This window comes from Bombyx mori, chromosome 1 (assembly GCF_030269925.1).
Source record: "Bombyx mori chromosome 1, ASM3026992v2".
Classification (NCBI taxonomy): domain Eukaryota; kingdom Metazoa; phylum Arthropoda; class Insecta; order Lepidoptera; family Bombycidae; genus Bombyx; species Bombyx mori.
Genome location: NC_085107.1, coordinates 10,114,562 through 10,130,911, shown reverse-complemented (window position 1 = coordinate 10,130,911; position 16,350 = coordinate 10,114,562). Strand labels below are relative to the sequence as shown.

General features: G+C 37.4%; 1 protein-coding gene across 7 annotated transcripts in view; it reads left to right on the top strand.

Annotated features, from left to right (window-relative positions):
• Nep-L (neutral endopeptidase 24.11) overlaps positions 1–16,350 on the top strand; it is a 40,610-nt gene that overhangs the window by 22,987 nt on the left and 1,273 nt on the right. For 4 of the 7 annotated variants that reach the window (XM_038016588.2, NM_001043494.1, XM_012693439.4 and 1 more), the window contains 13 exon segments: positions 3,072–3,182; positions 4,625–4,870; positions 5,779–5,990; positions 6,550–6,726; positions 7,090–7,175; positions 7,310–7,415; positions 7,906–8,090; positions 9,026–9,115; positions 10,295–10,445; positions 13,472–13,640; positions 13,765–13,883; positions 14,193–14,324; positions 15,773–15,913. In XM_038016588.2, the coding sequence (XP_037872516.1) occupies positions 3,072–3,182; positions 4,625–4,870; positions 5,779–5,990; positions 6,550–6,726; positions 7,090–7,175; positions 7,310–7,415; positions 7,906–8,090; positions 9,026–9,115; positions 10,295–10,445; positions 13,472–13,640; positions 13,765–13,883; positions 14,193–14,324; positions 15,773–15,913 (1,925 nt within the window). 7 annotated transcript variants of the gene reach the window in all.

Sequence of the window (16,350 nt, the reverse complement as noted above, 5' to 3'; positions counted from 1 at the left end):
TATGCGAATCAGTGAACATATCTAAATAAAACTTATTATTTTTCAATTGGTTTCAGAAGCCACACGTGATTTTCAATTGATTGACCTAGCTTTAGCCTACTTTGAATATCTGTGATAACACTATGCTAAAACGTAACTACTAAGTTCAGATTTGGTTAAATATTTCAAAATTTTTAGAAAAAACAAGAGTACGAAATCACATTTTAAATCTTTGCTAAGAGAGTCAAATTTCACAGTAATTATAATATGTACAATTGATCCCAAATGTGTAGGCAACTCTATTAAACTAGTTATATTGAATCATGATCTATAATGAAATTAAATAGTAATTTTGTTTTTTTACTTTCATGATTCTGACAAATCATGCGTCATCAATTTTAGTGATAATTAAAAATGGCGTTTTTTTTTAAACATTTATATTCCTCGTTCGATCGATTTCATTCAGAGCGTCTGAGACTAGAACAAGTGCTAATGTGGATATCGGCACGTGATTGAAATTCTCACATCGCTGCGATAAATTCAACCACCAGAAGACTTTTAGTCTCAGGTGATGTGATGTTCGCATACGGTATGAATGATAGATATCTTAAACTTGTTTTTTTAAAACTAAACTCGATTTGCTCTTTCTTCTTTTTAGACTTCTTTTTATAAATAAAAAAACTAACCATTCAAAAACATTCGAAAATTTACTAACATTACGATCGACTGGTACCAAACATTAGATCACGTTATATGTTGAAACTACAATGGCCACGCTTCAGTGCACGTACGCTCGCGACCGTCGTCGCGTCGTCAAGAGCAACATTAGAAAAGCAACAATACGATACCTCCTGAGGTCGATTTTCACATATTTTGTAATAAACATTGAGAAAGATAAACGCGCAATAAATATTATGGCGAATAGAATACATGGAAACAATGCGTAAAACGTATTTGTTAAATGGAGCGCAGTAAACGTTATTGAGGCTAGCTGTACGTACCGGCATGGACAGAATATTACAGTAAACTTCTGAGATATAATTGAAATCGTAATTAGTAATTATAGCTTATTCATACTAGATTGTGTAAAATTACTTGTTAATTGCGGTCTATTGCAGTTTAGCAAAAGGAATTAATGAAAACCTTCCTTTAACCAAGGAAACTAATAAGGTTAATTATAGGGTCGGCAGGTTAGAGCCCCGTGAGCTCACCCACTAGTTCTGTGAATCTAGTATAGCCATGCAAGGTTACTAGAACAAGTAGGAAAAAAACTGTAGGGTTGTTTACGTTTAAAATGCTTTTGTACCCTTTAACTCGGTACCGATGATGACTGAGCAGGGATATGGATAAATAAGATACTGGATGAGCGAGCCAATCAATTTCGAAGTCTTCGTGGCCTTAAATTCCACACCCGGTGTGCTCGTACCGAGCTAAGAAATCACGCTGGTGTTCAAATCCCATAGACAGGTACCGATTTTTCTAGTGAAATACGTACTTAACACATGTTCAAGGAAGACTTCGACAATGAAGGAATAACATCGTATTAAAGAAATAAAATGTATGATTCGTAATTTATAATAATAACCTATTGTTAAATATACCGCAAATATTCAATGTCAGTGACGGCATTCACGTTGTAATGTCTATGGATTCTGAGAACCGCTTAACAACAGATGGGCGATGAGCTCGTTCACCAGTTTAAGCAAAAAAAAAAACAAATAAAGTCTCGGCCCACAAATATTCTCTTATAATAAACAAAAAATAAATTCTTACTGAATGTTTGAACTTCACTTATTATTTATTCGGGGTCGAAGTGATCAGAAAGTCAGAGGAAACGAATGCACTTTTTGAGGACAAGTTCAATACATGAAAAGGAGGTCAATATAAACTACAAAATAAAATAACTTCTTTTACGAACGTTTCGTTTTTTTTTTGTCACAGCATTTAATCAAAGGTGGACGTAACTGAATTTGACCTACTATACCTATAGTTACATAAAAATTAATTACTGTCACTTTGTAAAATGTCCCCCTTTAAAATCCAATTAAGGGACTTGAAAGCGTGCACTTTGCAGGGAGAGCTGTTGCATTTAGTTAAAAGCTTGGGCTAACTTTACAAAGGTTGACCTTTCAATGCTCTTACATGAGCTGCAATGTAATTTAAAATATTAGAGAAAATTATCCTCTGGTTCTTTATTGCATTGCCTTGAATGTCAATACCTTATTGATGATGTTATGCAACATTAACTACTTTTTTTAAAAATAGAACAGTATACCGATATTAACTTTTTACCTAAAACTACTTTAATATAGTGTACTTATGCATTCAACTACATATATATTTTATAGGTTACTGCTGTAGTGGGTTATTCCAATAATGTAAATATAGAATGAAATCAATATTAGTTTCCACGAAATAGCCATTCTCGAAAATGTACCAGCTATTATATAAAATTTTCATATTGAAATCCTACTTGACTTTTTTGTTCTGTCCTTAGACATGTATTACATTTAAAAATATATATTTTCTATTTAGTTTTTTGCATGACTTTTAAACATGTATTAAAGTCTGTTGTAGTTGTGTTTATTTTATAAATGTATGTTTGTATATGTAACAATTTATCGACATAGTTTACGAGATTGTTTTAAGTGATTTAAAGTTTATTTTTTTTACTTTGGAACCAAATCGCTCTTGTCCATGAGTTAAGACGAACACTGCTACTTTATCGACAATAACAAGGTACATTCCTGTTATATAGAATATGTTATGTGTGCATGGAATATATTAACCAGAATATTTTTTTGCTTAATCCGAGTGACTCCTCTTTATAATGACATTCAGTTAGCATACCATTTCATGCAAGTTCAATGACATTCACAAACAAAACAAGTTTCAGAATCGAAACAGATCAAATCATATCCACAATCACAATCACACATCACAAAATTTTACCTTCTTCTTCTTCTTCTATTATTATCAAATTTTGTTTTTTGTCTTTATTTCACACAGGAGTGTCATCTCATGTAATGTCTTGTTCATTATCTTGTATTGTCCTTTCACGATCATCCACGTATCATATATCTGCATTTTAGACATGCCACAAACTAGTGAACTGAGACTTTCTTCATCCATGCCACCTGCAGTGGTCGCCCGGGGATCAGATGACGTGGAAACGTGTAGCGCACCTGGGTGTATCCATACAGGTAAGCCAAAAAATTTTAATAGTAGTAAAATTCTGTTAGTAATCAAGATAAACCCGGTCAATATCAAAAATGTTATTTGAATCGCGTGAAAACCGAGAGCACCAACCGACTTTTTTACATGTATTTCTAAATTATTACAATGAAAACTCAGTCAACGTCAGATTACTGTCGGTGCATCTCAACAGTTAGATTATTTTGAAATAAAATATTTCTGCTTAGTCTTGTGTTTTTTTTTTTAAATACTGAGTAGTGTCATTTAGCAAATAATTGAACTAAAGCTCATCAATAGCTATTAGACAATCAGGTGTCCTTTGATAATATAGGATATTTTACCTAACTTTTTTGTTTATTTTTATTTGATTGCTCTTGCAGGCCCTTGTGAGCGTACGGCCCGCCTGATGGTGGGTGGTTACCGTCGCCCATGGACGTCAGCAATGCCAGGGGCAGGGCTAAGCCGCTGCCTACCATTAAATGTTTTTATCTTTGCTGTTTGCTTTTGATTTGGTTAATATATGGTTCATATTCGTTATCCCAGTTTACTTGCTAGGATAGGCCAGACTAGCTCACATTCTGTATTGTGTTGTACGGTCACCGGTACTTACAAATATGGTGTTTTTAACTCCGCTGTCTATTTTGAGACAAATCAAATCAAATCAAATGAAATCAAAATTTTTTTATTCAACATAAATCAAAGTACATACTTGTTGAACGTCAAAAGAACTACCGCCAATTCACAAAAACTAGCCTTGGTCCTGAGAAGAATTGGCAAGAAACTCAGCGCGCAAATCTTAATTTTTTTTTTTAATTTTTTTTTTAATATTAGTTTTTTTTTAAATATTCATTTTTACAATGAGTATTATAACGTAACAATTATAAAAATATTGAAATCCCCGAGCGAGCAACTCATTCCCACTTTGTGCAATCTTCTAGATAATCATTGACTTTATAGTAAGCTCTATTGCACAGATGTTCCTTAACAGTTTTCTTAAACCTATGTATATGTAGGTTCTGAACATCTTGTGGGATTTTGTTGTACAGGCGCACGCAACAACATCGTCTCAATTTTTCTCACTTATGTGTAATTGTTCGTCTACTTTTCCAACCGGACCGAACGCAATGGAAAATAATTAAAAGCAATTGACGCAAAGTCAGCGGTCACGGCTGGGAACCGAAGTGTTTTTTACTCACCTTTCGATTGCTCGTTCAATAAATGTAAATTACCTAACAGGATAAATAAATCAAAGTTTTCTTGATTTATTGATTACGCTATCCATGCTTAATATTATATGAATTTGTTTGATTGTTCATTTTGGTTTCACCTCTTATCTATATTATTACGAGCGAGGACGCGTATAAAAGCTAGTCTTACGATATTTTCGAAGAAATAGCAAAAAAATTCTAAATCAGTGTGTTAATTTTTATGGCTTTCGACACTGTTATAGCCTCAAGACTCCTGCTGAATATGGATGAAAAAGTAGACCCATGCGACAATTTCTACGACTTTGCTTGCGGGTCATTCTTGAAAAATACTAGGATCCCAGACGACAAGACCTCAGTGAACACGTTTTCAATTATCACTGATCAACTCCAAGAGCAGATTCGGTCACTTTTAGACGAACCAGTCACTCCTGAAGAGCCGAGACCATTCGTGCTCGCCAAAACCTTGTACCAAGCTTGCATGAACAGAAGTAAGTAGTTGAAATTCCTTTTAAATAGACAAGAACAATATTTTAAGTCCCAGCCTTCGTCGATAAGGTCTTACGTGGCTTACTAGATCAAGTTGTTAATGCTATCTGACTCTCATAAATAGAATAGAGTACTAATATATAAATCTACAGTGGTTTTTACGGATGTTCCATTATAACTACTGAACCATGCATCCGATTGACTTGAAACTTGGTATCCATGTAGAAAATACATGTACTTGGTGGATAGGCTAATACTTATACGAGTGTTGGACTCCCTAATAATAATGACACTAAATAATAATGTTAGTTTTAAATGCCCAATGAAGCGGGCGAGTACCACTTCGTGTTTGTGTATGTATCTGTTCACGAAAATAATTGCGACAGTTTAAAGTGCCGCAAAAACAAGCCGCGGCGATAAACGAGAGTGAAAGTACTTCTAACGACATCGCTTCCGCTATTTCATAAGTGTTGTGTGATGTAAATATAAGCAGACAACTTTAAGATAAGGTATCCTGATGATTTCGTTAAGCAAGATATTCGAATTTCCTCGATTAATAAACTAATTGTAGCAATATATGTATGTATATTTATGCGTAATTAGTGAATATACATTTAGAGTGTAACTTTTTTTTTATTGCTTAGATTGGTGGACGAACTCACAGCCCACCTGGTGTTAAGTGGTTACTGGAGCCACATAGACATCCACAACGTAAATGCGCCACCCACCTTGAGATATAAGTTCTAAGGTCTCAAGTATAGTTACAACGGCCGACCCACCCTTCAAACCGCAACGCATTACTGCTTCACGGCAGAAATAGGCAGGGTGGTGGTACCCACCCGCGCGGACTCACAAGATGTCCTACCACCAGTACTGATATTGGTTAATTGATAATGAAATAAATCTACAGCTGCCATTGAAGCTCGAGGTGTCCAACCATTGCTGGATATGCTGAAACGGCTCGGAGGTTGGCCTGTACTTGATGGTCAGTCATGGGACGAGAACTCATTTTCTTGGGAGCAATCGGTGTACAAATTCAGAGATGCCGGTTACTCCGTCGATTACTTCCTCGATTTCTCTATCAGCGTGGATGTTAAAAATTCAACGAGACGAGTCATTGATGTAAGAATTATATGTACCTAATAATAATCTGAAAATATGGCGACACGATCACTGGAACAAGGCTGTTATTTACATTACATACGACGCGTAATAAAATAACGCTTCATTTAAAAACGTCCGCGTTCCGCCTCAACAATAACTATATTAATAACAGTTGTCAAATTTAAATGGCCTTAAATTTGGCTTCATTGTTTCAGCGATCACTGGTTGTGTTTATTTCAGCGATCACTAGCTGTGCTATATTATATTATTACCTATTAACTTCGCATTTTTACATATTTATGATTTGTTTTTGAAAGATATGTATATATACATGTGTACTTTGTTTTAATTCCACATTTACATCATGTCATCTCATCGTTACGGTCGGCCGACCGCCTAGAACAGGCACTTGCATTATAATGTTTGTTATGCACATAACACAGGGAATTATGGTGTAGCAGTTATCAACTTCTATTGTAATCTTTCTGCAATTGTTTGTGCTCAGCGAACTGTTATTTGCGAATTGAATACGATAATCGTTTTGGCAATGTTTCCTATTTAAAACTTATACCGGCAGCTGGACCAGGCCTCGCTCGGATTAAGCCGCGAGTACCTGAACCGCGGCTTCAGTGATAAATTGGTACAAGCATACTATGAGTACATGGTCGATATCGCTATACTCCTTGGAGCTGATAAGACAAAGGCTACAGAAGAACTTAAAGAATCACTGCAATTCGAAATGAAATTAGCCAACGTAAGTCGTTTGTTTACATTTACCGTTTCAGTAGGCATCGACCTGAACTGGCCCCTTGTTACAACAACAGCTTTATGGGCCACAGAGATACGAATCTTTACGAGCTCCGTTGACTTTGATGTAAAATGAATCACTGCGAACTGTTTTATGTTGACGGTCAAGTTGACCATAACTGGTTATTGACCAAGGTTTCGGGATTTATAATAACTGATCAAATTGATTCGGCGTTTCGCCTCAAATTGGAAGTCAATCGAATGTGTTATTTGATCGAGTTTCATATTCTTTTTATTGTTTGAAGTTTAAATGGATTCATTGAATTCGGATATTAGTGTCAGGGAAAATTTAACAAATATTTATTTTTAGATTTCGTTACCTCTGGAAAAACGTCGTAACGCAACGAGTCTCTACAACCCTATGACCATTGCTGAACTTCAACAGAAATTCCCCAAGTATGCTTTTGTTTATTTTGTAATTTAATTAAAGAAAATTTGCAATTCCCGTTCTTTTATTCGACTTCTCCATAAATTTGAATTAGCAAACGTGCATTATAAATATTATGACAATCTTTAATTTATTATTTTAGGGTTCCGTGGTTGGAATACATCAACAGACTGCTTGCGCCACACATTACGGTCGATGTTAATGAACTTACCATTGTCAGCGTACCCAAATACATCACCGATCTTGAGGTATGTTGTTGAATCAAAATTGAATGTTTGTCAATTTCGCCTTTTTATTGAACCATGATTTTTATTGTAGTTTAATAGAAACTAGTGGTCCCGCAGTAGTCGAAGTCGAAGTTGGACTATAATTCTTCGACTATATTTCTTTATTATAATTTAATCTATTCTCTATTTGACCACAGACGTCACGAACAAAAGTTTGACAATAATTAAATAGCATGCATGCGTGTGTGCGTCAAATACAGGGTAGTGTGTGTAATGTTTTTTTTATTGATTTAATGTATGTCTAATTTAGGCATAATTAAAAAAAATTATTAACATTCTGCACTCCTTCTCTATATTCTCTTTAAGTGTGGGAAATGTCATAGTCCTCCGTTCGCGCAATTTTTGTAAAAAGGGATACAAAGTTTTTCCTTCACGTATTAATATATAGATATTTAAAATTGAAATTGTTATTTAGATATCTCGAGTCTGACAGTTTAATTTTCCAATTAAGGCTTTACTGGAGAAGACTCCTAAACGTGTACAAGCTAACTACGTCATGTGGAGAGTTGCCGGGGCATCAGTTTCGTACCTAACTGACGATCTGAGGAGACGACAATTGGCCTACATCACAGCTTTGTCAGGAAAAACTGAACGCGAGAGTAGATGGAAAGAATGCGCCGATACGACCAGTGCTAGGTAAAACCTGGAAAATTTGCTAAACTCATTATGACGTTGCGTACTAACTATTATTATCTCGAGTTAGACCACAAAAAAGAAACCTATTAAATTTATTTTTGCACGTGTACTGTTCTTATTGAGTTTCCTGAATCAATTGCTTTTTATGAAAACCACTCGCGATCATAAATTAAAAAGAAGAAAAAAAAACTTCTATAATTAGTTTCGCAGTCGAAGTGAGGTAATATTTGTAAAAATTTTTAATTGTTTTAATAAATTGCGATCGAACATTTGTATGTATGTTCAAAAACGTAACTAATAAGCTAAAAGCTAAAAGCTGAGAATTTCTCGATTTATTTTGTTAAATGCTTCCCTAAACGGATGTTTATCCGTAATTAAAATTTACCGAACATTAATTACGAATAGAAAAGAAAATTATTCATTATCGGCGAAGGAAAACAACAATTAAAGTAGCATTACAGTATTGTATGTTGTCTTTTGATCGTGGTATCTAAAATCGATAGGTGATACGGGATAATTGAAACTATAACAAAAAAAAATACAATATTAAAAAATATTTTAAAGCTATATAAAAAAATATTGTTGCGACGCACATAAAGTGCATTTCGTAAGATTTATGTTTTAACAACAACATAAAAGAATAAGAGGAAAACAAGGAAGAGACAGAAAAGTTCAAAAATAGCAAAAGATGTTTAAAATGTATCCTTGTAATTCCAATAAAACTTCAACGCAATTTAAAAAGATATAAAAATCGTTTTCACTGTTGTCTTCTTTCGCATTTTTTTTTTCATAACATCTAGAGCCTGGTTCGTACACAGACGTGCCTAATCTCAAAATTAGTCGTTCCAATTATAACTCAGTAATTAAATTCAAATCATGCGCAAACAATAAACTGTCCGTGGCGGAAGATTAAACCGGAGATGTTTATATTGCAGCATGTCCATCGCTGTAGGGGCGCTGTACATCAGGAAATATTTCAATGAAAACTCAAAGGCGAATGCTTTAGAAATGGTCAATGATATCAGGTAAGATTTATTTATCTATACATATAAATAAAATTGGAGTGTCTGTTTGTAATATTGAAATAATCGCTTTTTACTACATGCATATGAATATGTATACGATACATACACCAAAATAAGTTTTTTTACGATTTTTGTCTGTCTGTCTGTTTGTTCCGGGTAATCTCTGGAACGGCTGGACCGATTTTGACGAGACTTTCACTGATAGGTAACTAATGATATAAGGAGTAACTTAGGCTAGTTTTTTTAGACTAGCTTCACCCGCGGCGTCACCCGCGGTACGACAATAACCGCGAGTAACGTCACGGGACTCAGCTATCAATAATAAAATTTTATGTTTCCGAAGCGAAGCGAGGGCGGGTCGCTAGTATTTTAATAAATTTTAAACTGCATTATAGAATCGATTACTGAACGCGTTATCTCTCAACAATAATGTTGAACAACGATTGCTTATTTGATTTATCTTGATTATTATATTATGCGATACAGGTATTTGCGTTTTTATTCGGCGTACTTGAAATGATTTCGGGCAATTACATTAAAAAAGCTTAAAGAATAAAGGACATGGGAATTACGAGTATTTTTATAACTAATCATGACAGTGCGATTTTTTTAAACTACTCGTTGATTTATCGAAAAAATACGAGATCATATTATTATCATTGACCTTTTGATGCTCTGCGGTTACAGGTCCTTAGCCTCCAAAATTATTAACGTTGCTGTAATCATCTTAATTCAAGTACACACCAATCTATATTTTTAAATTACACATTAAGTTAAAAACAAAATTTAGCTTCCAATTGTTTCCAACTGAACGGTTGAAATAGCAAGAAATAGACTATTACAAAAAACACGTAGTTTTCTAATATAATTTAATTGCGTAAACATCTTTTTATATTGAACGATTAAATACCTTTGGACCTTTTCTAGCAGACACTAACGACCTAATAAACGCTCTGCAACCAATCCTGGCTTACACCGTCTTTTGTTTTCGATCGTATTAGAAGCTGATTGCCGAAAGACATGCTCCATGTAACTGTTCCATTTCCTAATTATGGAAATATTGTGTGAACAGAATACAATATGAGAAGGAACTTATGAATTAAATAAATTATATTTATTTTTATTAATCGTGATTATATTAGTGATATGTTTGAGTAAGTATTGTTTTTCTTGAACCAGACAACAGTTTCGTAAGACTCTGACCAAGGTGGACTGGATGGATGATATGACTCGCCAAGAGGCTCTGGAGAAAGCTGATGCTATGGCTTCACACATCGCCTACCCCAGTGAAATGCTTGACAACAACAGACTCACCGAATTCTACTCTGGTGTAAGTTTTATTCATAATTAACTCTAGAACTTTATTGAATTCAGCGGGCAAACGATCTTGCGGCCCACCAATGTTAAGTGGCTTTCGGACCCACAGAAAGTGAAAACTACCGCCAAACTTAAAACACGAGGTGAAAGTGAGACTGCTGTAGAAGTTTATTTCTAGCTTACTGTAACCAATCGTGATCAAATAGACTTTCTGTCTTCCAAGGCAATAATAAGATTTATTCTAGCCTTAAGAACGTAACGAATAAATAAATAATTAGATACTGATAATAAATATCTAATTATTTATCACCAGGAGTCATCACCAGGAGTGGTTGGGGTCCAGAACCACTGACCTCCCGGGTCGGGCTGCCTACGATTTCGCCTTGTCCTACGGCCTCTCACAACTGGTGACACAGCCCACCCGTGTCCCAGACATTGAGGGGCACGAGCCTTCTTTGTTGGACCTTCTGCTGACCACTCACCCAGCTGGATACAGTGTGGTGGTCGACGCTCCACTTGGATCGTCTGATCACTGCCTTATCCGTGCTGCCATACCACTCTCTCGTCCTAGTCGTCGAACGACGACCGGGTTTCGAAGAGTTTGGCGGTACAGGTCAGCAGACTGGGATGGAATGCGTGAATTTTACGCATCCTACCCATGGGGGCGGCTCTGCTTTTCCTCCGATGATCCTGACGTCTGTGCGGACCGACTTAAAGACGTGGTGCTTCAGGGAATGGAATTATTCATTCCATCTTCTGAGGTGCCCGTTGGGGGTCGCAGCAAACCCTGGTATAATAAAGCCAGTAGGGATGCTGCACGCCTCAAGCGATCTGCATACGTGGCATTTAATGTTGCTAGGAGATGCCGGGATCCTGATATCTCGGAGAAAAGGCGGAAATTTAACGCCGCCTCTAGGTCCTATAAGAGGGTTATTGCCAAAGCGAAGTCGGAGCACGTTGCCAGAATTGGCGAGCGACTGAATAGCTATCCCTCTGGGAGCCGTGCTTTCTGGTCGCTAGCTAAGGCTGCAGAAGGTAACTTCTGCAGGTCTAGCCTTCCACCACTGCGTAAGTCCAATGACAGTCTGGCTCATAGTGCGAAGGAGAAGGCTGACCTTCTGGTCAAGCTCTTTGCCTCATACTCGACTTTGGATGACGGAGGAGCCACGCCGCCCAACATCTCCCGGTGTGACAGCTCCATGCCTGAGATTCGCATCACACAGCGTGCAGTCAGGCAGGAGCTTCGGCTTCTTGATGTCCATAAGTCGAGTGGGCCAGATTGCATCCCCGCAGTGGTTCTAAAAACATGCGCCCCTGAATTGACACCCGCGCTAACGCGTCTATATCGCCTCTCGTACAATACGAACAGGGTTCCGTCTTCATGGAAGACTGCTCATGTCCACCCCATCCCCAAGAAGGGTGACCGGTCGGACCCCTCGAATTACAGACCTATCGCGATAACTTCCTTGCTTTCCAAGGTGATGGAGCGAATCATAAACATCCAACTTCTTAAGTATCTTGAGGATCGCCAGCTGATCAGTGACCGGCAGTACGGTTTCCGTCATGGTCGCTCAGCTGGCGATCTTCTTGTATACCTCACACATAAATGGGCTGAAACCTTGGAAAGCAAGGGCGAGGCTCTCGCTGTGAGCCTTGACATCGCGAAGGCCTTCGACAGGGTCTGGCATAGGGCACTTCTATCGAAGCTTCCAGCATACGGGATCCCTGAGGGACTCTGCAAGTGGATCGCTAGCTTTTTGGATGGACGGAGCATCGCAGTTGTCGTCGACGGCTGCTGCTCCGATACCATGACCATCAACGCTGGTGTTCCACAAGGTTCGGTGCTCTCCCCCACGCTTTTCATACTGCATATCAATGACATGCTATCTATTGATGGCATGCATTGCTATGCGGATGACAGCACGGGGGATGCGCGATATATCGGCCATCAGAGTCTCTCTCGAAGCGTTGTACACGAGAGGCGATTAAAACTTGTGTCTGAAGTGGAGAACTCTCTGGGGCGGGTCTCCAAGTGGGGTGAACTGAATTCAGTTCAGTTCAACCCATTGAAGACACAGGTTTGCGCGTTCACTGCGAAGAAGGACCCTTTTGTCATGGCGCCGGAATTTCAAGGAGTATCCCTGCAGCTTTCCGCGAGTATCGGGATTCTGGGGGTCGATATTTCGAGCGATGTCCAGTTTCGGAGTCATTTGGAAGGTAAAGCCAAATTGGCCTCTAAAATGTTGGGAGTTCTCAACAGAGCGAAGCGGTATTTCACGCCTGGACAGAGACTTGCGCTTTATAAAGCGCAGGTCCGACCTCGCGTGGAGTACTGCTCTCACCTCTGGGCCGGGGCTCCCAAATACCAGCTACTTCCATTTGACTCCATACAGAAACGGGCTGTTCGGATGGTCGATAGTCCTGCTCTCGCGGATCGCTTGGAACCTCTGGGTCTACGGAGGGACTTCGGTTCTCTCTGTGTTTTATACCGCATGGTCCATGGGGAATGCTCTGAGGAATTATTCGAGATGATTCCTTCATCTCCTTTTTATCATCGCACCTCCCGCCATCGGAGCAGAGTTCATCCATATTATCTGGAACCGCTGCGTTCATCGACAGTGCGTTTCCAAAGATCTTTTTTGCCACGTACCATCCGGCTTTGGAATGAACTCCCCTCCACGGTGTTTTCCGAGCGCTATGACATGTCCTTCTTCAAACGAGGCTTGCGGAGAGTTCTTTATGGTAGGCAGCGGCTTGGCTCTGCCCCTGGCATTGCTGACGTCCATGAGCGACGGTGACCACTTACCATCAGGTGGGCCGTAGGCTCGTCTGCCTACAAAGGCAATAAAAAAAAAAAAAAAAAAAAAAAAAAAATAATAAAACTAGGAAGACTGAGACCAGAAAAAAATTCGATAGGTGATCGTAATTATCTGCGTATTTATATAATCTAATCAATGGCAGACATGCTCTTAGAATAATGGTTAAAATCCTTATTTTTGTTGTATTTTAATGAATATTGACCTTCGGATTCATTTACAGCTGGAAATGTCATCGGAACACTTGATGGAGTCCGTGCTCAACTTGACATTGTTCACTACTGAGTACTTATTCGGTAAACTGAGGGAGCCCGTCAACAAGACTGACTGGGTCACCCACGGTCGCCCAGCTATCGTCAACGCTTTCTATTCGTCTATTGAGAACAGCATACGTAAGTTAAAATGAATCTGCTAGCATTGTTTATTTAACTGAAAATACTCATTGTTTTCGATTAATTTTTATTTTATCAACTAAAATTGTATCCTCTGAAACGTAACTGTTCTTCTGAATTATAGAATTTCCGGCTGGTATCCTACAAGGAGCATTCTTCTCTGCCAAACGTCCTGCTTACATGAATTACGGTGCTATTGGTTTCGTCATTGGACATGAAATCACGCACGGTTTTGATGACCAGGTAAAATATTCTTACAATAACAATATTATAATATACTTTACTACATATTATAATAGCTAATATACTAGCTATTATTATTATATTATTAGAGAGTCCAACGCTCATATAAATATTAGCCTATCTACATGTATTATCTACACGGATACCAAGTTTCAAGTCAATCGGATGCATGGTTCAGTTATATATTCAGTTATAACGGAACATCCGTAAAAACCACTGTAGATTTATATATTAGTATAGATTACGCTGATATTGTTATTGAAAAAAAATATTAGTTAGTCACAAAGGCTTATTGATTTAAAATTACAGGGCCGGCAATTCGATAAAAACGGAAACCTTGTGGACTGGTGGCAGGAAATGACCAAAGAGAAGTATCTGGATAAAGCCAAATGTATCATCGATCAATACTCAAACTACACTGTTAAAGAAGTCGGATTGAAGGTATCTTTATTTAAAATTATTTAAAAAGTGGAGATTAAGAAACCTGGTATGTGTTAAAAAAATAGAAATTTAGTAAAAAATTGGAGGCGCTCCATTAAATTCATAGAAATAATTTATTTCTATATAGATACGTACAAATAAACCAGTCAAACACATTCGTTGTGACCAGGAACGTCTTAAATTAGGCTGGGGCCCTTGGGCACACAAGAATTTGAGGCCCTTTTGGAAAGTAAAAAAAGCAAATTATAATAACATTTTTTTACTGAGTATGACCATTTATTATAGGTAATCAAATACGGTATGATATAATATGTCATTAATGATATTAGAATACTGCTGGTTTTTTGGTTACGATCACGATAACGGAAACCGAATAAATGTGTGAGAGAAATTGTCGGTCCTTAGGGACCCCCTGAGAATGGGCACGGGCCCCGTGTGCCCTTATGATAAAGACGGTATTGGTTGTGACTACCGCGGAACATGACATTAGTATTAAATTTTAATATACCCACAGAAAACCTTTCTGTATCTACAACAGCCGAACAATGTTTTTGTTTAAATAATCGCTTAAACAATTCACGAGTACATAGCACACGAACAAACGAAATTATAAAAAGCCATTACACCTACAAACATTTGTTTTTATAAATTACTAGCAAACCCAGCCACACGTTACTAAGGTTTTTTGTTTCTAAATAACACGTGGCCGACTATGCTAGTACCAAAACTTAACAAAGTAAGAACAATTGGATTTCACTGTACTGCGCTTACTATGAAATAAATTTCACTTATTAAGCTATTGCATAGCTTCTATCGCGGGCCTTGAGCGCGGCGACTGAATCAAGAAATTCCGTAACTAAAATAACCTGACACCCCCACTACGTCTACTATGTAGCTCTCGTTCAACACATTCACACGTTGCGCTGGTGTAGTGTTTGTGAATAAGCGCGCGGCGTGACGTCGCACTGCATGAGCATCATGAAAAGTCTGCCCATCTCTCTCTCACGCCGTCTAGCTTATGAGTGTGGAGGGGACAGTTAATGTTTTGCTTTTGTTAATGTTTATAAATATAGCGTGGTCTTATTTTTATTATTATTTTAATATTAAATTATTATTGTCTAAAGGTAATTGCATAAGTTGATAAAAAATGCTTTGCAATAGCTTTACCGCGCTTATATACTTTAAAATAGGTAAAGCTAATCTATTTTAGACTTATGAAACTTACAATTATAGCAATAATCAACATAAGAAATCATGTTATTGTTAATTAATAAATATTGCAACCATTAATACAAATAAAAATTATCCTCTGACCTAAATTGGAACAAAACACATATTTAAAATAAAATAAAAGTTAAAATCGGTTCAGTAGTTTAGGTATCCATCGCGGACAAACAACGTGACACGTAATGTACATGTAGGTATTAAGATAAGAATTATTTATTTAGTTGAATGGAGTGAACACACAAGGCGAGAACATTGCGGATAACGGAGGCATCAAAGAAGCTTACTACGCGTATCAAGCCTGGACTCACAGGCATGGTGAAGAAGCACGCCTGCCTGGATTGGAAAAATACAGTCCCCGACAGGTAAACAACTCTAAATCTAAACTAAGCATATGAAACAATTTTAACATAACTCTGTTTTTACTCACTTATACTATGCAACAAACTTCTCGTAGATTAGGGATAATTGCACTTTGGTTACACTGAGCCACACACATAAACAGGGAAAATTTACAAAATATTATTAAATGAGTACATGTTATAATAAAGATATCCTAAACCAGAAGAAATAGGTGTGTACGGGCATAACCCAAATACTTGTTCGTACTATCGCTGTATGGAGTACAAATTGGAACCCACATGCTTTCCTTATTCATATAGACGCCAAATGTATAGTTTAGCCGTGCTTCTAGCATTATTTACGTCTATGACTGATGTTAAGCAAATACCGATCCATATAGAACTTGCGTTAATGAAAGGAAAAATCCGATCTATTCTCTCAAGATGGAGACAAACTAAGT